At 39.2% G+C, this 22738-nt stretch overlaps 1 protein-coding gene across 2 annotated transcripts; it reads left to right on the forward strand.

Annotated features, from left to right (window-relative positions):
• Nucleotides 1-527: 527 nt before the first annotated feature.
• PWP1 (PWP1 homolog, endonuclein) lies at nucleotides 528-22057 on the forward strand. 2 transcript variants are annotated; one of them, XM_027107452.1, is made up of 15 exons: nucleotides 528-781; nucleotides 2840-2898; nucleotides 3035-3219; nucleotides 4780-4865; nucleotides 4966-5062; nucleotides 7518-7628; nucleotides 8406-8536; nucleotides 9164-9225; nucleotides 15233-15329; nucleotides 15998-16059; nucleotides 17287-17398; nucleotides 19110-19200; nucleotides 19293-19414; nucleotides 20783-20888; nucleotides 21705-22057. In XM_027107452.1, exons 1-15 carry the CDS (start codon nucleotides 710-712, stop codon nucleotides 21812-21814), a joined length of 1503 nt encoding a protein of 500 aa, XP_026963253.1. In that variant the 5' UTR covers nucleotides 528-709; the 3' UTR covers nucleotides 21815-22057. The 2 variants fall into 2 exon arrangements, with proteins under 2 accessions (XP_026963253.1, XP_026963252.1); XM_027107451.1 differs by having other exon boundaries at nucleotides 586-781; nucleotides 3029-3219.
• The last annotated feature ends 681 nt before the right edge of the window (nucleotides 22058-22738 follow it).

Here is a 22738-nt window from a genome sequence, read left to right on the forward strand (position 1 = left end):
GCACTTAAAACGCTATCAAGCACTTTGTGTTTGCTACTGCTAGCTACAACCACTACTGTATACTTAGTATATAAGTAACATCCAAGCATGTAATGAAATATAAAGGGCGGAAGTATCTCCTTGAAATGATAAATTCATTTCGGGGGAATTCCCTGGTGGTCCTAGGGTGAGGACTCAGCGCTTTCACTGCCAGAGCGGGTTCGATCCCCAGTTGGGGAATTAAGATCCCGCAAACCGCGCGTCTCGGCAGGAAAAGAAAAAAAGATAAATTCATTTTGCAGAAAGCTTTAAAAATAAACCTAAAACCTCTACCATTTGTCAGCTTTTAGGCTATGGAGGCAAAATAAAGGTCGGTGGAAATTTGCCTCTGATCCCTACAGTTCCATTTTCACTTATTTAGTCATTGCTTCCACGAAGCCTGCACACACCGTCACAGGTGTCCCGTAGAGCCCATTCACATCATCCCACACAGCAGATTCCTCGCCCAGCTGCTTCAGCTTCCAGCCCTTTCTCCACCCCTTTCCCGTTTAGGCGCCTTCGATTGACGTCAGAAACGGGCGCCGACGCCACAGGAAGCAGCGCCCCGCGCCTCTGCCCTGCCGAGGCGCCTCCTGGAGCCCGTTGGGGAGCGTGTGGACCCCAGCGCGGCGTGGCTTCGAGACCCGTTGGGGCCAAGTCTTTAGCTTGAGGCGTCGCTGCGCCGAGGACGATGAACCGCAGCCGCCAGGTGACGTGCGTGGCCTGGGTCCGCTGCGGCGTGGCCAAAGAGACGCCAGACAAGGTGAGGCCTGGTCGCTCCGAGGTAGGGGTAGCGGCCTCTTTGCAGCACCCTGAGTCAGCCCCACCTGGGGACCTGGACCCGGAACGCGCGGCCCTGGCGCGGCTGGTGGGACTGACGGGGTGAGGCCCGCTGTGGCCTGTTTGTCGTGATTAGGGCTGCGGCTCCGAGGGTCTAGGACTCCTGGGCCTGGGATCGGGGGCCCCGCCTCCTCACGGTCCCTTCCCCCAAGCCCAGCCCCACCCCCAGTTCGCAAACACGTGGACCTCACGGGCTGGAAGGGGGCGGGGTGTTGCTCGGAAGGGGAGCTCCCCCAGAGCCTTGCTGACGACACCACGGCGTCTCCCACCACCCCAGTGCGTTTCCAGGCATAAGGGGAAGAGGGGGCACATATGTGAAACTCCACTTGCCACTCCTCCGCTCGGCGTTTAGAGGAATAAACTGGATGAAAGTTGTGGTGTAGAAAAGCTGGTATGGAGACCACGGTGTCGTGAGGCTGGGAGTTGAATTAGGAATTTCTCGCAGTAGTCCAAGTGAGATGTTGATGTGGCAGTGGGGATGCGAGGTAAACGCGACACGTCATGAAGGGAAAGCCTACAGGAGTGAGAGACTGAGTCTGTAGCATTGGAGAAGATTAGTTAAGTTATTAAACAGATACTTAGGAAGCGCTTTCTCTGTACTAGGCATTGTTCAGTGTCCTGGGATAGCCATGAACCAAACAGGAAAAGTCCCTGCCTTTGTGGAGTTGATACGTGCATATATGATACTCTGTCCGTGGGAATAAATGCTGTGAAACAAATAGGGACGGGGGAGTGTTTGTTTCAATGTTACTGAGCCAATTTCACCAGGGCACAGACTGTTTTGTTCACCAGTTTCTCCAGTGTTTGGCTCACAGTAGGCATTCAGTGCGGTATATGTAGAATAGGGACAGGAAACCATCTCATATTAAAAATTATTGAAGGAGGTAAGAGTTGTTGTTTAAAAGGAACATACAGCCTTTCAAATACTTGAAGACAGTGATTTCCAAACATGTCTACACATTGGAACCACTTGTGGAGCTTAAAAAATACCAGCTCCCAAGTGTTGTGATTTAATTAGCCTGGAGTAGAGCCTGAGATTGTTAAAAGATTCCCCCATGTGATTCTAATGTGCAGACAAATTTGGAACCATTGCTTGAAGAGTTTATAGGAAGAAGAGACTGAATTTATTCTACAAAGTCCCAGAAAGGAAAACTCAAATCAATAAGAGAAATTAGAAAAATAAGTATCTTTTGATTAAACTTAAGAACCTTTAGTTTCTGGAGCTAACAGTAGAATGTCATCACTCAAGAGGATTTCCACATTATTAAAGGCCTTTTAGCACAAACTGCATGATTGTTTGATTCATCATCTATCATCTACCATGGGCAGAAAACACAGTTTCAAGGAGCTTACAGTTTAGCAGTGATACGGGCGTTTTTAAAAGGTACTGAAGCGTTGATCAGGTGAGGGAATGCCAGTTTTTAAGTGAAGAGAATGACTTCAGTTTTGAACAGGATGTCCAAGTGGAGAGTCTTATAGGCAATTGGAAAAATGGAACTACAGTATACAGGGCTAGAGAAGGGAAAGTTTGGAGTAATCTGTTCAGAGATGGTGGTTTTAGTCTTGAGAATGAATGAGCTTTGCAAGGAAGTGACAGCGTAATGAGTGAATACTTGGCAGGGATACCAGGGGAAAGAGGACCAAGGCAAGGGTGGTTTGTTTAGGAATATCCACAGGAAAAATGGGGAGAAGCGGCCAAGGAGTTGGGGTAAGTGGAAGAAAATGAGATGGGGTTTCATAGAAGCCAGTTTATACAGGTCTGTCTTTTTTGAAAAAGACTGGAGAGGTAGACCGAACATGATTTTTTTTTAACAGTTTTAGGTGAGAAGGATCTTAGTTTGTAAGGACCTGTGAAAACTCCATTTGACTTTTGATGTCTTTTGAAGCTATGTTTTATGTTAATTTGTAAACTTCTTTTAAATTCAAAGGCTTAAAATGATTTCCTTAAATATATCATAATGAAATGTTTGGTCTTTTATAGGTAGAGCTTAGTAAAGAAGAAGTGAAACGTCTCATTGCTGAAGCAAAGGAAAAATTACAGTAAGTTTTGGGATGTTGACACCTGTAGTAAAGTCCAGATGAAATGTAAATCTTAAACGATGACGACAAGGCGGTCTTGTTATTGAACGGTGCCTTTTGGGTGATCTTTTTACTTTTTATTTTTTCATTGGCCTAGAGAAGAAGGTGGCAGTGATGAAGAGGAGACAGGCGATCCTTCAGAAGATGGCATGCAGAGTGCCCGTACCCAGGCCCGACCTCAGGAGCCCCTGGAGGATGGCGACCCAGAGGATGACAGGACGCTGGATGATGATGAGCTGGCCGAGTACGCCTTAGATAAATATGATGAGGAAGGTGACCCAGGTTAGAATTCACCCACTTCTGCTGGTTTTTAATCACAAACTCAGTGCGTTAGATCATGCTTCTAGCGTTCCACCAAAGCTTTACTCTGAGAATCTGTTGTCCTTTATGTCAGTCAAATAATCGGGCTCAAGGAAGACAGCATGTTTCCTAAACTGATTTAAAAAAATCAGTTCAGCCCTCTAAGATCTAAAAAACAGGGGGCTTCCCTGGTGGCGCAGTGGTTGAGAGTCCACCTGCTGATGCAGGGGACGTGCGTTCATGCCCCGGTCCGGGAGGATCCCACGTGCTGCGGAGCGGCTGGGCCTGTGAGCCATGGCCACTGAGCCTGTGCGTCTGGAGCCTGTGCTCCGTGACGGGAGAGGCCACAGCAGTGAGAGGCCCGCGTACCGCAAAAAAAAAAAAAAAAAAAGATTTAAAAAACAAAAAAATGTTAGTGTGGTATGTTTTATTGCAAGTAGTGGTTATGATAATCTGTAATTCATTTTTCTTTACCTGCAATGAGAGAGGAATTATTACCTCCATTTTACAGAAGAGAAAACAGGCTTCCAGAGATGAAATAACTTTGCCAGTATCATGCAGCTGGTGATTAATGGAGCTGAGGTTTGAACATTCTCTGGCCCTAAAGCCTTCATGCTTTTCAGTGTACTTCACTAGATGCAGGGGATAGTTTTTTCCATTGGACTCTGGGTTATGGGCCCCTCTGGGTTGGCTTCCATCCTACTAGGACAGAGGCCATGGGAATACAGAGAAAGAAGAGCTAACCAGCCTGGAGAAAAGCCATTCAGACACTGCTCCCTGATGCTCTCTATACCCTGCAGAGTATTGACTCTGTCTTTCTCATCCAGTAGAAATTCCCCTCTCTGTTGCCTGTCAGATGTTTAAGACGTATTAGCCCTGCCTCCTTAAAGTAGCTTCTCCTGAAAATTAAGAGTATCTTCCTTCTTCTGAGTTTCATGTTATTTGGGGTCTACTCTATGTCATCTTTGCAGACATGCCATAAAAGAATGCCATAAGTTTGGTGAAAAGGGCATGTGGTATCCTCTCTTTCAGATTCATTAGGCAAGTTAGCATATCAGTGGTTATGAGACATCTTGCAATAAAGAAACCTATTTAACTTTATGAGACTTATTATTTTTCAATTTTATTTGACCAAGCAACCCTTAATTCATTGTGTTGATACCAGTGCTTTAGGGACTTATTTATTTCCAGGTCTGCGAGGCCACCTCTCTGTAGCACTTTTGAATAATGAGTACAAGGAGCAAACTAGAGGATCTGAGTAGAGTTCTAACGTTTTCTAAAAGGGAGTTTCTTGGTTTGATTTGATTCTTTTAATGGAAGATTGTGTATTCCAAGACTATCAGATGTGCATTCCAGGGCCAAATATAAATGGCTTTTAAACTCCTATTTATTATTATCCACTATTTCCTTTCCCAATTGTGGATGATCCAGTGTTAGTTATGAAATAGATGGTTGGATCTAAGTCTAAAGATGGGATGCCTTAGGAAAAATGCTTTTGTCAAAATGACTGTTTTATTCATTTTGTTTTATGAATTCTTACAGATACTGAAACTCTTGGTGAATCTCTTTTGGGTCTTACAGTCTATGGGAGTAATGATCAAGATCCTTATGTTACTCTGAAAGATACGGTAAATATCTATATGGCTTTTCTAATTATGCTCCTTAAGTGTTTGAAAAACCTTCCCAAATATCTGATTCTAGTCAATGACTTTTTCTCTCTCCACTTAGGAGCAGTACGAACGTGAAGATTTCTTGATTAAGCCCAATGACAATCTCATAGTTTGTGGCAGAGCTGAACAGGACCAGTGCAATTTAGAGGTACATGGTAAGTGGGATACATCCCTTACTAAAGTTTTCTACTTAAGTGATACTAAAATAACCATCATAGTAACTATTATGGATTTCTAAGCACCAGATCCTTCTGTATTTCATTTAAGTTGGTTACCTAGTTAAATCAGACTTCCTGGTTATTGTGCCTGGGCATGTGTAGTCCAATGTGTTAGTTTGGTACTTGACTTGACTTATGGAAATAGGTCACCTGGAAGGTTCTAACTGGGTTTTTAAAATCTTTTGTTTAAACATTTTTGCCAGTTTTTAACTTTTTCCCCTCAATGGAGAAAACCTGGAAGTAAAACTATTTTAAAATGCAAGAAAAAATTATAATCTCATTAGCGTAGGGTAACTTTTTACCCTGGCTCTTTACTCCAGTTTGCTTTCTGGCTGCTTTTTCTTTATGTGGCAAAGATTACACTCAATATAATTTATCCTGCCTTTTTTCAGAGTTATTTCAAATAGATCCCCTTTTGCAAAACATTTTATTCTTTTCATAAAACTTCAGCATAGAGGCCCACATTTTTCTGCAGAGACCAAAACATTTTGGTCACCTTTCTCGGTGCAGAGAATGTTTGCACTAAAGCCAGCGGTGAATACAGTTGAACCTTGAACAACACGGGGTTGAACTGCGTAGATCCACTTACATGCAGACTTTTGTTAATAGTAAATACTACAGTACTACACGATGCGAGTTTGGTTGGGATACAGAGGGTGGACTATAAGTTATACAGGGATTTTCTCCTGTGCAGAGGGTCAGCATCCCTAACTTCTGCATTGTTCAAGGGTCAGCTGTACTTTGAATCTGAAGTAGGCAATGATTTGAATTTTTCTTTTTTATTGGAATTCTTAAATCAGATATTTCTTAATGTTGATATTTATTAATTCAACAAACATTAATGACTGTTTTCTTAAAATAGACCTTTAAGATATCTGGAATATTCTGCCTCCATATTTTCCCTTTTTCTTTTTTTTGCCCCTTCCTGTGTGCACACGTCCTCAGACAGGTCCATTCGTGCCCAGATACTCTCCTTCCCCAACACTCTTCTGTTCATCTGTCTGAAAATTTTGAAGCTTTAAAGAGATTAATAGGCTAATGCCTTTTCTTATAGGAAACACAGTTTGAAAATTAAAACCCTTGGGTTTAATGTTTTACTCCATTTTTTAGCTTGAATTTCTTCAAGACTGCCCTCAGGAAGCCTATCAATCAGGCCATTTTTATTCCATGGCCCATTGTGATCTATTTATAAAGTCAAAAAGGCTTTAAATAGCAAATACGTCAATGTGAAGTTATTCTCCTAATTATCTTTGAACTATTTACATATTTCAAGTGTAAACCATGATGATGGAATTTTTAAAACACCAATTCTAATTTCAAAAAATTGCAACTATTACGGTTTGTCATCGTTGATTTTTATGCATTCTTATTTGAGAATTTACTGTAGTCATTCCTTTGAATCTCGTGAGCCTTAGACAGGAGCTGAGAAGTTGAAGTAAAGCAGTTGTATTCCTACGTTGTTCTAGGTTAGGTCATTAATGATATATTTTACTTGGATTTGGTGTGAATCTCCAGATTACCTAGTGTATCTCTGTTCGAGAATAATTTCAAAATTGCACTCTAAATCAAATCTGAATAATAATCTGACATGGTTAAAAGAAGATTATTTTAAGGCATCATCATCATTTTTATTTAAAATGTAAGCTGAGTACATTGACCGTAGTTGAGGTTCTTGCAGGGCCACAACCTAATCATTTTGAACACATTCTTATCATAACGTGATGTGATAGAGCATTACATGGAATCTGCTGATCCCAAGATCTGTCCCAGATGCAGTGGTCTGAAGAATTTTTTAAAAATCCTTAGCTTATCTTAACATTGCTTCTTTCTAGTAAAAAACATATTGGGGGAAATTTCTGACTACTTGGGCTCTATTTTTATCAGTGTTTCATTATATAATTTTTAAAAGGCTTCTTATTGATTTTAACAATAAATATTAAAGAAGCAATTTTTGACAGGCATTTAGACTTCTAAATATGAGTTATTTCTCTCCAGTGCTGATTTGTTCTTCTTTACTTATGACCAGATAGACCTTTAAAAGATAAAATAATAATGAAGTACTTCTTATGGAGACCTCGTTTGTTTTCTGTAATTGGTGAACCAGAAGGTAGGACCATTTTAGCCGGGGAGCATGCAGATGGATTATTCAGGCAGATGTCAATTCTCTCTCAGTGTTCCTGTTCCCCTTTGGGGCACACCAGGTGCTGGGAATATATTTGACATGAAAAATTTTTGCCTAGCAATAAATACTTTGGAATGTCTTTAATGTCATAAAATATGTCTCACTTTAAGCAAGTGTCTCCCATAGGTTTAAAAGGGAGAATCTTTCCTTTTGAGTGGGATATGATTTCTTATTCTGATGTAATAAAGTCTCTTTTCCCAATCTTCTCAGTTTATAATCAAGAAGAAGATTCTTTTTATGTCCACCATGATATCCTGTTGTCTGCATACCCTTTGAGCGTGGAATGGCTGAATTTTGATCCTAGCCCAGATGATTCAACTGGTAATTAGAAAAGTTGAGATTGCTCAATGGTTCTACTCCTATGTGTTTTTCCTAGCCACATAAGTTACCTATTTTGTATGAATGTTTTCATAATTATTGATGTTTTATGAAGTTAATGTTATTTTATGAAGTTATATAGTTCTCCAAACACAATCACTTAATTGTTTTGGGTCTGTGTGTCTCCAGACTTTGGGCAGGCTAAGGAGGTTGCTGCTCCACTATAGGCAGAAGGACAGGGCCTGGAAGCTTTGGGTCTGCAGAACTGTGTGAAGGTCTCCTAAAATCCCAAACCTATAAACTGGCATGGTGTGTCTGATGTTACCAGCTAGAGTTTAGTGCATGACCCTTTTCAGAAAACATCAAGGTAAACCAAAATGAAGAAAGAATTGGGCTCTCGTGTTAGTCCCTTTGGCCATAGCTGCACAGTACTAGTTGCCCCTGCATACTTCTTAACAAGGATAAAAACTGTTAATACTCATACCTTACATCTTGTTTGCAAAGCTTGTTCACATTCATGATATTCAAATTGTTATTCAAATTGTGGTCTGAGGACGGCAGCACAGCATTGCCATCACCTAGAAGCCAGTTAGAAATGCAGTTTTGGGGCCCCACCCAAGACCTGAAACTGAATCTGCATTTTAACAACATTCAGGTGGTGTACACACATACGAAAGTTTGAGAGAAACTGCTCTAAGCCATGACTCAGTTAATCTGAAGTGTAATGTATTTCATTAGGAGTTGTATTTTAAATCATAAGTATATCATCTCCTCCTGTAGGAAATTACATTGCTGTGGGAAACATGACCCCCGTTATTGAAGTGTGGGACCTTGATATAGTGGACTCTTTGGAGCCAGTCTTTACACTTGGAAGTAAGCTATCAAAAAAGAAGAAAAAGAAAGGAAAGAAGGTAAACAAGCTAATAGATATTTAAACTCTGATGACAAACAGAGAGAGGTTTGTGGGGCTGGGGACGGGGGATGAGAACATGCACTTTTTCAGTTAGACACTTTTGGTGAAATAGGACAGGTAATTATGAAGTTACTCTAGTTTCTAGTTTTGAAAAGCCCATCCAAAGAAAAATTGACTTCTGATTATATAAAACCTCCACTGGCACGTTATCCATCCTTACACAAAACAAATTACTCTGAAGGTTATGATCTTCCTTCATAGAGAGTAGCTGTTCACACTAAAATGCTATTTTTGAACTTTTAAAATATTTCTATTTAGCCTTGAGTACGTTGAATTCTAAATATCCATGTATTCCTGTAGCTTTGAAAACTGTCAGGTTTTTGGTGGGGGAGAGGTGGGTGGGGTAGAATTATAGCACCTAGGTTAAGAACTACTATAGTTTCTTCCCTGTAAAGAACATTTATCATGTCTCTCAAGTAAAAGGAGGAAAAGGTGTTTCTTTCCCTAGATATTTGGGCAAGTTTACTTAAAATCAAAATAAGTTTTAAAGAATCTTTCAAATTAATATACCAATTTTATTTGGGGGTGTACTTTAATACCAAAAGTAATTAAACAATTATTACAGAATTCCTCAGCAGATGGGCATACCGATGCTGTCCTTGACCTTTCTTGGAATAAGCTGATCAGGTAAAAAATACCATTTGCAGGACTGTTAAAGACGGTAACCAGCGTGGTTTTACCTCCTGTCTACACTCATCTCTCTACATTATGACTTTCACATCTTTGTGTCCATGTTTTATTTTCTTTTCCTGCAGTACAAGCTGCTGGAAGGCAGGAGCTCTGCTGTCTGTATCCTTGCACCCCCCAGCATCACCTGCCAGCTCTTCACTTAGTAGATGCTCATTACATATTTGGGGACCAAGTGCCCTCCTCTCCAACACCACTGAGAAAAAGCAGTATGTACTGCAGTGCCAGTGGTGCAGTAGAATTGTTTCTTCAGGGAAGACGTTTTTCTCACTTCATTTAGTTTTCACATCTCATCCACGTGTTCTTTATATATATATATATATATATATGTTTTTTTTTAAACTGGTAAAATATATGTAACATTACCATTTTAACCACGTTTAGGTATACAGTTCATTGGACATTTTTGCACATTGTTGTGCAAAACGATTACCACCATTCAACTCCAGAACCTTTTCATCTTCCAGAACTGAAACTATATGCCCATTAAACAGTAACTCCCCATTTCCTGCTCCCCCCAGGCCCTAGTAACTACTGTTCTACTTTCTGTCTCTATGAGTTGACTCCTCCAGGTACCTCTTTTTTTTTTTTTTAAACATCTTTATTGGAGTATAATTGCTTTACAGTGGTGTGTTAGTTTCTGCTTTATAACAAAGTGAATCAGCTATACATGTACATACATCCCCATATCTCCTCCCTCTTGCGTCTCCCTGTTATAAGTGGAATCATACAGTATTTGTCCTCTTGTGACTGGCTTACTTCACTTAGCAAAAGTTGTAGCATGTGGCAGTATTTCCTTCCTTTTTAAGGCTGAATAATATTCCATTGTACGTATATGCCATATTTTGTTTATCCATCTGTTGATGGACACCTGGGTTGCTTCCACCTCTTGGCTTTTGTGAATAATGCTGCTGTTATTGACACAGATATAAATAATGTGGGTTTATGTGTATCTGTTAGAGTCCCTGCTTTCAGTTCTTTTGAATATATAGCCAAAAATGGAATTGCTGGATCTAATGGTAGTTCTATGTTTATACCTTTTTGAGGAACCACCATACTGTTTTCTACAGCAATTGCACCATTTACCTCCCCTCCAGCAGTGCACAAGGGTTCTAGTTTTTCCACATCCTCTCCATCACTTGATACCTTCTGTTTTTGTTATTGTTGTTTTCATAATAGCCATCCAAACAGGTGTGATGCAGTATCTCTTTGCAGTTTTTTATATAAATTTATTTTATTTATTTATTTATTAGTTTTGGCTGTGTTGGGTCTTCATTGCTGTGCGTGGGCTTTCTCTAGTTGCCACGAGCAGGGGCTACTCTTCGTTGTGGTGCGCAGGCTTCTCACTGCGGTGGCTTCTCTTGTTGCAGAGCATGGGCCCTAGAGTGTGCGAGCTTCAGCAGATGTGGCGCGTGGGCTCTAGAGTGCAGGCTCAGGAGTTGTGGCGCACGGGCTTAGTTGCTCTGCGGCACGTGGGATCTTCCCGGACTAGGGCTTGAATCCGTGTCCCCTGCATTGGCAGGCGGATTCTTAACCACTGCGCCACCAGGGAAGCCCTCATTGCAGTTTTGATTTGCATTTCCTTAATGATTAGTGCTGTTGATCATCTTTTCAAGTACTTATTGGCCATTTTTATATATTCTTTGGAGAAATGTCTATCTAAGTCTTTTTGTCCATTTTTCAATTGGTTGTTTGGTTTTTTGTTGTTGAGTTGTGTGAGTTCTTTATATATTCTGAATGTTAGTCTCGTATGAGATTTATGATTTGCCAATATTTTCCCCCATTCGATTGGTTGCCTTTAACTCTATTGAAGTGTCCTTTGATGCACAGAAGTTTTTCATTTTGATGTTGTACAGTTCATTTTTACTTTTGTTGCCTGTGGTTTTAGTATTATAGCCAAGAAATCATTGCCAAATCCATTGTCATGAAGATTTTCCCCTAAAAGTTTTATAGTTTTAGCTCTTAAGTTTAAGTCTTTGATCCATTTTGAGTTAATTTTTCTATACTGTGTAAGGTAAGGGTTCACCTTAATTCTTTTGCATGTCATCCACATATTTTTCATACTTATCCTTAAACAACAATTACTGCAAAGGGGCCATTTTCCTAATAGTGTAGTTGGTTTGAGGGGCTGCTAAGGCAAGGGAGGTAAGCATTAGGTTGAGTACAGCTTACTTAAGGGGGGTAAGAACAAACTGGATTACCCAGGGCACTTTTTTTTTAAAGCATTTCTATTACACTGGACACTTTATAATTATGAGCATTCTAAGGAAGATCCCAGAGTACTGGCTTAACTGAAGGATATCCTGTCTTGTTTGTGTTCAGACCTCTTCAGAGTTACGACTATTTGGGGAAATGGACCTGAGAAAGTTGTTTAGGTTAGTATTTCCCAAACATAGCTGCAAATCAGAAACTTCTGGGTAACCCTTTAAGGTACAAGTTCCCAGTCTCTAGTCCCCCAAGATTGAGTCAGTTGTTCTGGAGCAGGGGCCCAAGAATCTGTTGGTGTTTTTGTTTTTATTTTCAAAGCTTCCCCAGATGAACCTCTTGCTGCCGGGCTACAGGCAGTTGTTTGGGTTTTGCTTGAATTGGCCCTGATCCTGAGATCAGGGGAGATAAATCCTGAGATGGGGAGATAAATAAGAGATCTAATAATGAGTGTACCTTGCTTTTAGAAACCCAATTTTATATATAAATTCTTATATAGCAACTGTTACTTTGAGCAACTGAAAGTTCTTTCTAATGGAACAACCTCTCGTCAGTATTCCAACTGACTCATCAATTCCTTTCCCCAGCCACAATTCCCTAGTTCTATTTAGACCCTTATCAGCACCTGTACTCCCTTCCATCCCCATCTGTACTCGCATCTCTTTGACTTCAGTGCCACAGATTTCTTTGCTCCTTCACTCTCCTTTCTCTATCTTATTTTAGATCTTCGTTCTCCTTTCCCCTTTCTTTACTGAAAAGGTGCAGTATGCTTTAAAATATGTCCCATACTCCAGTGCACAGAGTTTAGGATTATGGTGAGGAATAACATGTTGACCTTGTTACTGGTGGGGCCCTTGGTTTCTAGTAAAATCCTCCCAGGAAAAAAAAAAATGCATGTTCTCTGCTAATTCATACTCTTCTTGGAGTGCTCTTCTTGCGGCTGTAGTGTTCAGAAGTTTTGTTTTTGTTTTTTTCGCCTCATACAATAAGAACTTTAATGTGGGAGGAATCTCAGATATTTTTGGAATGACTGGGATGAAAAATGTACTGTGGAATTTTAACTTTTTGCTGTTGGGAGACATAGAATATAAATAAACTAGTTACTGGGACTTTAAATTAATATTTAATTTATAAAATGCTAAGGACTTAAAACATTGTGACCTGTATGTGGGACTTAATGGTAGAAAAAAGCTAGCATGACCTGAATATACATGATCCTCCTAAGAGACCTTGCATATATCACTGAAATGTGAGTTACAAAACTGAAAGTAGTTTGTATAATGGAAGTAATTTATTGAGGAAATAATATCTGAAAATGAGTCCATCAGCATTTTATTTCAACAGTATATTGGTTTTCTGAACAAAAACATTACTGTCACTAATGGCCTGATTTTGTGTTGAGCCATGTTAAAGTTCGATGCTGAAGAATGAGCTTTCAATTTCAGGAGTATCTGTATTTTTAGGAGGCAGCTAACATTTATCAAGGGCCTGCTATGTCCCACTTACTCAGCCAGGTTCTTGCATAGCAGCTCTTTGAGGTTGGTGGTTTCATTCTCGTTGGCAGGCAAGTGGCAGCACCAAGACTCCATTTCAGGTTTTCTGGGCCCTAAAGCCTGTGTTCCGCTGTAGAACTACATTATTAGCGCTTGATCCCTAAGAGGTAGACATATTGGGTTTTTTCTGTTAATAGCATTTAATGCTCTTTTTTAAGGAAGAAAAAAAAAACAGTTGAGATGTAATTCATAATATATGACCTAAGGGCTTTCCTGGTGGCGCAGTGGTTGAGAGTCCGCCTGCCGATGCAGGGGACACGGGTTCGTGCCCCGGTCTGGGAAGATCCCACATGCCGCGGAGCAGCTGGGCCCTGTGAGCCATGGCCGCTGAGCCTGCGCGTCCAGAGCCTGAGGTCCGCAACCGGAGAGGCCACAACAGTGAGAGGCCCGCGTACCGCAAAAAACAAACAAACAAACATAATATATGACCTAGCAAGTACACGTCATAAAATCCACTCTTTTAAAGTATATAATTCAGTAGTTTTCAGTATATTCACAAAGTTATGCAGCCATCACCACTGTCTAATTCCATAACATTTTCATCAGTCCAAAACCATGCCATACCCATTAGCAGTCACTCCTCGTTCTCCTGTCCCTCCAGCCCCTGGTAGCTACTCATATGCTTTCTGTCTCTGTGGATTTGCCTATTCTGGACATTTCCTAGAAATGGAATCATATAATACGTGGCCATATGTATCTGGCTTCTGTCACTTAGCATAATGTTTTCAAGGTCCATCCATGTTGCAGCGTCTGTCAGTACCTCATTTTCTATTGCTGAATAATATTCTTTTGTATGGATATACCACATTTTGTGTATCCATTCACCAGTTAATGGACATTTAGTTTGTTTTTGCCTATTATGAATAATGCTGCTGTGAACATTCATGAACAAGTTTTTGCATGGACATATGTTTTCATTTTCTTGGATACATACCTAAGAGTTTAATTGCTAGGTCATGTGGTAGTGTCTCTACCATTTACATTCCCACCAGCAATGTAGGGGGGTTCCAGTTTCTCTTCATCTTGCTAGCGCTTGTCTATCTTTTTCATTATAGAGATCCTGTATGAAGTGGTCTCCCATTTTTTTGATTTTCATTTCCCTAATGACTAATGGTGTTGAGCATCTTTTCACGTGCTCATTGGTCATTTGTATATCTTCTTTAGAGAAATGTCTGTTCAGATCCTTTGCCCATCTTCTGATTGGGTTTGTCTGTTTATTTTTTGGTTGAGAGTGCTTTATGTATTCTAGATACAAGCACTTTATCACATATATGATTTACAAATATTTTCTCCAGTGGGTTGTTTTTTCACTTTCTTGGTAGTCTTATTTGCATCACAAAAGTTTTTCATGCTGATGATATCCAGTTTCTTTCTTTTGTTTTTGCTTTTGGTGTCATATCTAAGACTATTGCCTCACCCATTGTCATGAAGATTTATACCTGGGGTATTTTGGGGTTTTTTTTTTTTTTTTGAGTGCTTTAGAGTTTTAGCTGTTATGTTTAGTAGACCTGTGATCTATTTTGAATCCCTTTTTGTGTATAGTGTGAGGTGGGGCTCTATCTTCATTTTTTTGCTGTAGAATATCCAGTTGACCCTGAGTCATTTGTTGAAGATACTGTTTTTTTCCCCATTGAACTAAGCATAAATACTCTTGGCACCCTTGTCAAAAACCAGTGAACATAAGAACATAAATTTGAGGGTTTAATTCTGGACTTTTCTATTCTGTATGTCTGTCCTATGCCAGTACCACATTGTTACGATTACTGTTGTTTTTCAGTCAGTTTTGAAATCAGGAACTGTGAACTTTTCAACTTGCTCTCCTTTTTTCAAGATTATTTTGACTAGTCTGGGTCCCTTGGATTTCCATATCAATTTTTAAAACCAGCATTCAGTTTTCTGCAAAAGGGTCAGCTGGGATTGTGGTTGAATCTATAAATCAGTCTGTAGTTGGCAATATTTCTGTCTTAATGTTAAGCCTTCCAGTCCGTGAGCATGAAATGACCTTCCATTAATTTAGATACTCTTTAATTTCCTTCAACAATCTTTGTTTTCAGTATATTAAAAATCTTACTTTTGTTAAATTTATTCCTAAGTATTTTATTCTTTTTGATGGTATTGTAAATGGCATTCTTACATGTAATCCTCTTGATTTTTAAAAGATTACCTGATTTGTTTCCTCCCTTTCTCAGAAATGTGCTGGCCAGTGCATCAGCTGATAACACTGTTATTCTGTGGGATATGTCCTTGGGGAAACCAGCAGCCAGCCTTGCCGTACATACAGACAAGGTATGGTGATTTAATGGATAAAAGGGATTCTAAAAAATCTGAGACATATGTTGGCTACAAATAATCCCAAACATTTATATATGGCTTTTTGTGAATTACAAAGTGCTTTGACATGCTATCTCACTGGATCCTTCACAGAGCCCTTCGTGATAGTTATAATTACCCACCTGAGAGATGCAAAAATGGGTGCAGAAAGGTGAAGTGACTAGGAACATTAGTGCTTTGCAGCATTTTTACAGAGGCTCCTAAAAAGGGATGAAGGGGTATCAGTCACCAAATGGGGTTAAAGAATTTAACAGATGTTACTACAGAACCCAGGGATCTAATGTGCTAATGTACATTGTGAAACTTTCGGAACGTGTGGAGTTGCCCAGGAAGTTTGACAGCTCCCATTTTTTCTTCTGATTATAGTTTAGCATGAGGGACATAGGTATACTGCCAAGCACAATTTGGGTAGTGCTGCATTGTGTCTCTTAAGTGTCAGCCTTTATTCAGAAGTATGTTTTGTCCTTTTGATTATGCAGTACATTTACATTTCTTTAAATAGTACTACATTTCAAAGGGAAAAACCTGTAGAAACACTGCCAGATTGAGTCTCACCAAGTATAAGGCAGTTTTACCAAACCAAAACAAACATTGATCTATTCATTTATGTTTCTTCTTTTTAGGTCCAGACTCTCCAGTTTCATCCATTTGAAGCACAGACTCTGATTTCTGGATCATATGATAAGTAAGAAAGCATTTCAGGAATTATTGCTGTCGTTTTTATCCTCTTGAACTAATTCAGAAAGTGTCACTTGATGCTCAGGTAGAATTTATTACTGAGGCTTCTATGTGTTTAAATTTGTAGGACTACTTATTTGTGCTTTCAACTTGATCCTTTCAATCTGCAAGGGAATATGGTTCTGTTATAATGTAGTTCCTAACTAGCAACTACTTTGATTTTTTTAGCGGGTGTATGAGTTAGACATTGCTGTGAAATAAGCCATCCCAAAATTCAGTGACTTAAAACAGTGAACATTTATTTCTTATCACCTGCAGGGTTGAGCTAATCGAGGCTAGATTCAACTGGTAGCTCTGCTAATCTTGGCTTGTTCAGGCTGGGCCCGGAGACCTGGCTCTCCTCCCTCGTGTTTCACATCTTCCTGGGACCAGCGGGCTGGCCCACACGTGTTGCCATAGCAAGGTCAGGAGTACAAGCAGAGACACCAAGGCCTCTTAAGACCTGGGCTCAGACCTAATACACGTCTGTCTTACTCTTGGCCAAAATAGACATCACGTGGAGTGGGAAATGAACTCTGCCTTTAGGGGAGGAACTGTCAGATTACTGACAGAGGGCATGGATGTAGGGAGAGGTGAAGAATTGGGACCACTATGGTCAACCACAGGGGGGGTTTCCAGTCATGTGTGCTTTTTACAGATTGGGTCTGAAGGTAGGAGAGGTAGCTAGTAGAAACAGAAACCAACTTGCAGTCTTTATTTTGATTCCTTACCCTTTTGAAGAGTCCTATATTTACATTTTTTAGTTGGGATTCATGCAAAAATTGCAAAAGTCTATTTATCAGTTCCCCCAACACAGTAGCCTGCTTGTAAATGTGGCTGAGATGTGAGTTATCTGGCTCTGAGCACTACTGGGGAAGGGGAGATTAGAAATTGTCCCATTCTTTTGGAAATAGAGAGGATTCATCTTGGAAGTAGAGGATTCAGTCTGGGGGAGGTCAAGGCCACTGTGACATCCAGAGCTACCAGTGTCTTCAAGTGACAAGACCAGAGTCCACCAATTAGTAAAAATCAACTCTTCTACTTTTAGATGAGTTGATTTTTCTACTTAAAATAGGCTTTAAATAATTGGATCTTGATTTCATGGTGTTGTTTTATTACCATTTCATTAAAAATAAATTAAAACATACAGGAAAATTGAACCCTTAAAACCCTAACTTTGCCTGAACACATCCAGGTCGGTGGCTTTGTATGACTGCCGAAGTCCAGAGGAAAGCCATCGAATGTGGCGATTCAGTGGGCAGATCGAGAGAGTGACTTGGAATCACTTTTCACCTTGTCATTTTTTGGTAAGAGTGTGCATATCACCGTTCGTTTATCAGGTTATTAATGACTTTTTTTCTTTACTTCCATTGTAGAGAGAATCTCTGAAAAGCTTTTTCTGTATTAACAGTGTGAAGTATTTGGGTTTGGGTTTTCTTTAAAAACAAAAATATATTTTTAATAAGAGAACAGTGGATTTGCCACAAAAAGACAGTAAACATGTAAATGATTTTGCTAATTTCCAATCATTCCAAAGTGTCACATTCTATTAGTTGTAATTAGTTGATCATTTTAAAATTACTTTGAAATACTAAGCATGACTAATATTCTTTTTATGTTTTTTAATGGTTAAAGCAGTCCAAAAAAAAATTCCTTTATTTATATATTAGTACTTAAATGGAGCTCCAGTGATGCAAATGCTAGCCTATTTAACTAATATAGCACTTAATATACCACCATCTCCCAGATAGAAAGTTTACGATCATTTTGTAAATACCCTTAATATCTGTAGGATAACAGTTTTCCATGTAGGATCCAAAGATGCCACTGACATTTCAATCCATGGAAAAATAAAATCCCAGCTTTTATCCAGAAGGGAAGATTAATTAGAGAAATTGTGATACATCCATATATTGCCTAATTTTCCTAAAGCAAATACGTAGTGCTTTGTAAATGAGGAAAGGAATTCTTTAAAAAACAGCTTTCTTAAAATATGTGAACAATTTTAATAAGTTTCCCGCACTTGTGGGAACATTTAATCTCCTCTGTGTGGAGTTGCATGCAGTTCCCAGCTGAGCTCCCTTAAGCCAGATTTCATCTTACAGTTACCTGGAGTGAAGTCCCCGTTATATTTGAATGTTGTACTGTACTTTGGCTCTCACAGGCAGGCACACATATTTCCTGAGGTTATTTGCTAACAAATGGTTATCAGTACTAAATTCACAAATATTTAGGGAAATGGAAAGTAATCAGAATGGCTTACCTCTTTCCCTCCAGTCTCAAAGGATGGGATCTCCCTCTTCTGTTTTTATGCCCATCTGCAGCTCCACCTTCAAGACTGCATCAGTTGTCCTTTTTTCCCCTCCCTTTTTCCTGTCCTGGCTATTGCCCTTGGCCTGTATATAGGCTCAAGTTTCTGTCTCCTGTCCTTGACTAGGTCTCTTAATTCCTTCAAAATTTTCTCTTCCTTTCTTCAAAGTGGAACTGTAATCTGCCTTTCAGTCCTTATCTGATTAAATCTCTGCCAAAATACTGACAGCATTGTCACTCCTTTCTTCAGAACCCCTCTTTCCTTGGCTTCTTTAACACTGTCATTCCCTCCTCCCTCTTTGATTCTTACTTCTGTGAGCTCCTCCTCAGCCTCTACCGTAAGTGGCTGTGCTCTCCAGGTCTCTGTCCTCAACACAGTGCTCTTAATTATACACTCCCGGGGTGTATCCCCTCTGTTCTCAATGGATGTAACTTCTGCTTCTGTGCTTCCATATCTCTGCAGTCTGTATCACTACCACAGCTTCATACTCATATCCAACTGCCTAATAGACATGTCAGCTAAATTAGTCCTTGTAAGAACCAACTCGACTTATCCACAAGTAAATTCTTTATGTCCATGTTAATTTGTAATAAGCTCTTCAGGTAAGTCAGGTACATAGCTGATTTTCACAATGATTTATACTGTTTACTCATTGCTAAATTTTATTGTCATGTAATATTACCTTGCCCATCTTTTACTCTTTCCAGGCCAGTACAGATGACGGCTTTGTATATAATTTGGATGCACGTTCAGATAAGCCAATTTTTACACTTAATGCACACAACGATGAAATTTCTGGTGAGCAAGAATACTGTTTCTTTCGTCTCTATTAACCTATGATGAAGTGAATTTATTTCAACATGAGAGTCTCTGAACTTATCTTCCTCTAGGTCTTGATCTAAGTAGTCAAATCAAGGGCTGTCTTGTGACTGCATCAGCGGACAAGTATGTGAAGATCTGGGACATATTAGGAGATAGGCCAAGCCTAGTTCACTCTAGGGACATGAAAATGGTAAGAATATCCCTGGGCATCTTGGTTTTTTTGTTTCTGATCTGTCGTTTGTCTTTCTCTAGGAATCATTGCACTAAAGAATATGGATTTGTTGGGAGGTTAATTTGGGGCTTAGTCAAATTTGTGGAAGTTTTATAACTTAGGACACTTTGGAGAGAAATCAATGACTAGCTGGTTCCTTTTCCAACTCACATGATTAACAGTTGCTGGGAAAAACAAGGATGATGAGGGGGTGCTTTTCAAGGACACAAGTGGAATGGCCACATTTTTTTTTTTGACTTTTTATTTTATATTGGAGTACAGTTGATTAACAATGTTAGTTTCAGGTATACAGTGAAGTGATTCAGTTATACATACACATGTATCTGTTCTTTTTCAAATTCTTTTCCCATTTAGGTTGTTACATAATACTGAGCAGAGTTCCCTGTGCTATACAGTAGGTTCTTGTTGGTTATCCATATTAAATATAGCACTGTGTACATGTCAACCCAAATTCCCTAACTATCCCTCTCCCCCTTTCCCCCCAGGTAACCATAAGTTCCACAATTTTTTAACCTTAAAATCAGGACCATCCCAGGAAATCTTGAACCTTTATAGGGCACCATAGTGGTTGAGGTCAGTTTATCACCTACTTCTTTGTATAACTAGTTCTTACTACACTGATTACTACATAGTAGCAAGAGTTTTAGAAGTAACTGGAATTCAATAATTCATTCATCAAATATTTATTGAGCATATACTGTATGCCAGGCACTAAATTATAAAATTTAAATTGCAGACATAGAACACTGCACACAGCTGTTTAAAATTATATATAAATATAAATATTTGTGGAAAGGCAGGTTACAGAGTTTTTATAGCATCATTCCATGCATATATTTAAATACTTAAGTCTTTGAATGCTTATATTTAAATCTAGAAGACCCTGTCCCAAAACATGAACAGCTGGTTATCTCAGAGTGATTTTTATACTTTTTTGTATTTTCTATGATGCAAATGTTGTAATAGAGTTAAAATTTTTTAATGATTGAATGACATCTGGTATCAGTATCATTATGGGAATATTTAGCAGATTAGATTAATTAGGAGGTCCCTATTAGAATGACAATGGAGATGAGAGACCTGAGTGGTCAGAGCATACACCTGTCCTCCCGGAATGTCCATCATGCTGAACTTGTCCAGCTTTGTATTGTAGAGATAGCCCTTCCAACTTGACTGTGAACTACCTTTGCAAGAGCCTTGAAAGAGATTCTGGTGAGTTGGTTTTGAGTAACCATTCCAATCATAGGTTCTTGTAGACAGGAGTAGGGATCAAGATTAGAGCTTTCTGGAAAGACTGAAATCACTGACTTTGTATTCTCTTCTCAGGGAGTTCTCTTCTGTTCTTCCTGTTGCCCTGATTTACCATTTATTTATGCTTTTGGAGGTCAGAAAGAAGGGCTTCGGGTCTGGGATATAAGCACAATCTCTTCAGGTAAGAATCTTAATTTCCTGCTTTTTCTGGATGAGTTCTATAAGAGCTAAAGTAGTAGAATCTGTGGTTTGAATACATTAAGGAGATAACAAAGATGGATCCAGTGTTCATCCTCTAGTACAGTCTGCTTAGGAAACAGATAAGATCAAATTGTAATTTGGAAATGTTCACAAATAAATTTGTCTTCACACTTTAAATGTAGATAATTTTTAAAGACAAAATTTGAATTTTAAAAACGAAAGATTTTATTGGAAAGCTGGAAGGATATATAGTGTGGTCTCAAAGAATGGCCCTCCTCTTCCCAGTTCCCAGTGTGAATAAGTCTGCCTTTTTTCAACTACTTCCTAGAAAATCCAGCTTTCCTGAAGGGGCCACTCTGTTCCCTTCTATTACTTACTGATTCTTCCCTCCACTGGGGTCCTAAATCCACAAAGTTCTATTCTGATCATGATACAGAGAAAGATGAAGGTAGGAAACAATCAGAAGTACAATAAGGGAAGGATAGAGTCACTGTTATAAGGGCTTGGACATCTGTTATCAAGGTGGATTTGATAAATCCAGGACAAGGCAAAGAAAGTATTAAAAAAAGGAGGACCAATTTAAAACATAGTTAAAACTTCAGAACATTATCTTGGACTTTTGAGCTGGTTACTTACCCATTTATAAAGTGCTAAATATATATTTTTCAAAACAAAATCTCCACCACAGGGTAGATAGAGAACCTCCTTGCTCATGTCTACATTTTAGTCTCTTTTTATATTATAGGGTCTTAGTTTTCTGATCTGGTAGCTTCTTAACCATTTATTTATGTTTTAGTAAATGAAGCATTTGGAAGACGAGAGAGGCTTGTTCTCAGCAATACAAGAAATTCATCTGTTAGTGGCCCTTTTGGGAGCAGGAGCTCAGCAGCACCGATGGAGTCTTAATGAAGAGCATACAGTTTCCTGTTTTATTTACCCTAACTCAGTTTTTTAAAGCTGGCCTAAAGCTGTTCCCTGCTGCAGCCATCAAAATGACTGAAACAAAATTGCCTGACATTCCTCTCTGCAGCTGTGGTGGCAGCACAAACAAACAGGGCTGGTCTTTGTACTAACCTTTCAAGCATGTGGTATATAGGGCTCCACTTGCATTTCTTGAAAGGGATAATAAAAAAGGTTTTTTAAAAATAATTCCTTAAGTATGCCATCTGTCACAGGTAGTCTAGGTTTGTAAAATAAGTAGTACTTCATAGAATTTTAAGAGGAAAATCCTCTAATCTTAAAAGATGGGTAAACCCAGGCCTGGAAAAGTGGTAATTAGGCCAAGATTGCACAGTAGACTATGAGCACAGGCAGGTCCCTCTGGGACTACACTTTCCTGACCAGCTGTTCTCCAATTAGTGCTCATGACTTAGAAATGTTCTTAGTGCTACTCTCTTAAAAGTGGCATATGCCTTTTTTTGTCCATAGCATAGTATTCAGTGTTACCAAACAAAAGAGGCATTACATAATGATAGTCCAACAAGAGGATATAACATTTGTAAATAAATATTTAGGTACCCTTATGTTGGGTGAATAAATAAAGCAAATGGTAAAGAGCTAAAAGGAGAAGTAGCAATACAATTACTAGTAGGAGACTTTAGTACCCTACTTTCACCAATGGGTAGCTCATTCAGACAGAAAATAAGGAAACAGCCTTAAACGACACACTAGACCAGATGGACTCAGACATATATAGAATATTCCACCCAAAGCAAGAGAATACACATTCTTCTCAAGCACACATGGAATATTCTCCAGGATAGATCATATGTTACACCACAAATATGAGTCTCAATAAATTTAAGAAGACTAAAATCATATAAAGCATCT

Source organism: Aethalodelphis obliquidens, unplaced genomic scaffold, assembly GCF_003676395.1.
Source record: "Aethalodelphis obliquidens isolate GAN/ISIS:26980383/991018 unplaced genomic scaffold, ASM367639v1 scaffold8, whole genome shotgun sequence".
Classification (NCBI taxonomy): domain Eukaryota; kingdom Metazoa; phylum Chordata; class Mammalia; order Artiodactyla; family Delphinidae; genus Aethalodelphis; species Aethalodelphis obliquidens.

Coding starts and splice junctions, on each gene's coding strand:
- PWP1 (XM_027107451.1), top strand. CDS start 710: ATGAACCGCAGCCGCCAGGTGACGTGCGTGGCCTGGGTCCGCTGCGGC. Junction 5,063..7,517: donor GTGCAATTTAGAGGTACATG/GTAAGTGGGATA, acceptor CAATCTTCTCAG/TTTATAATCAAGAAGAAGAT. Junction 7,629..8,405: donor TAGCCCAGATGATTCAACTG/GTAATTAGAAAA, acceptor CTCCTCCTGTAG/GAAATTACATTGCTGTGGGA.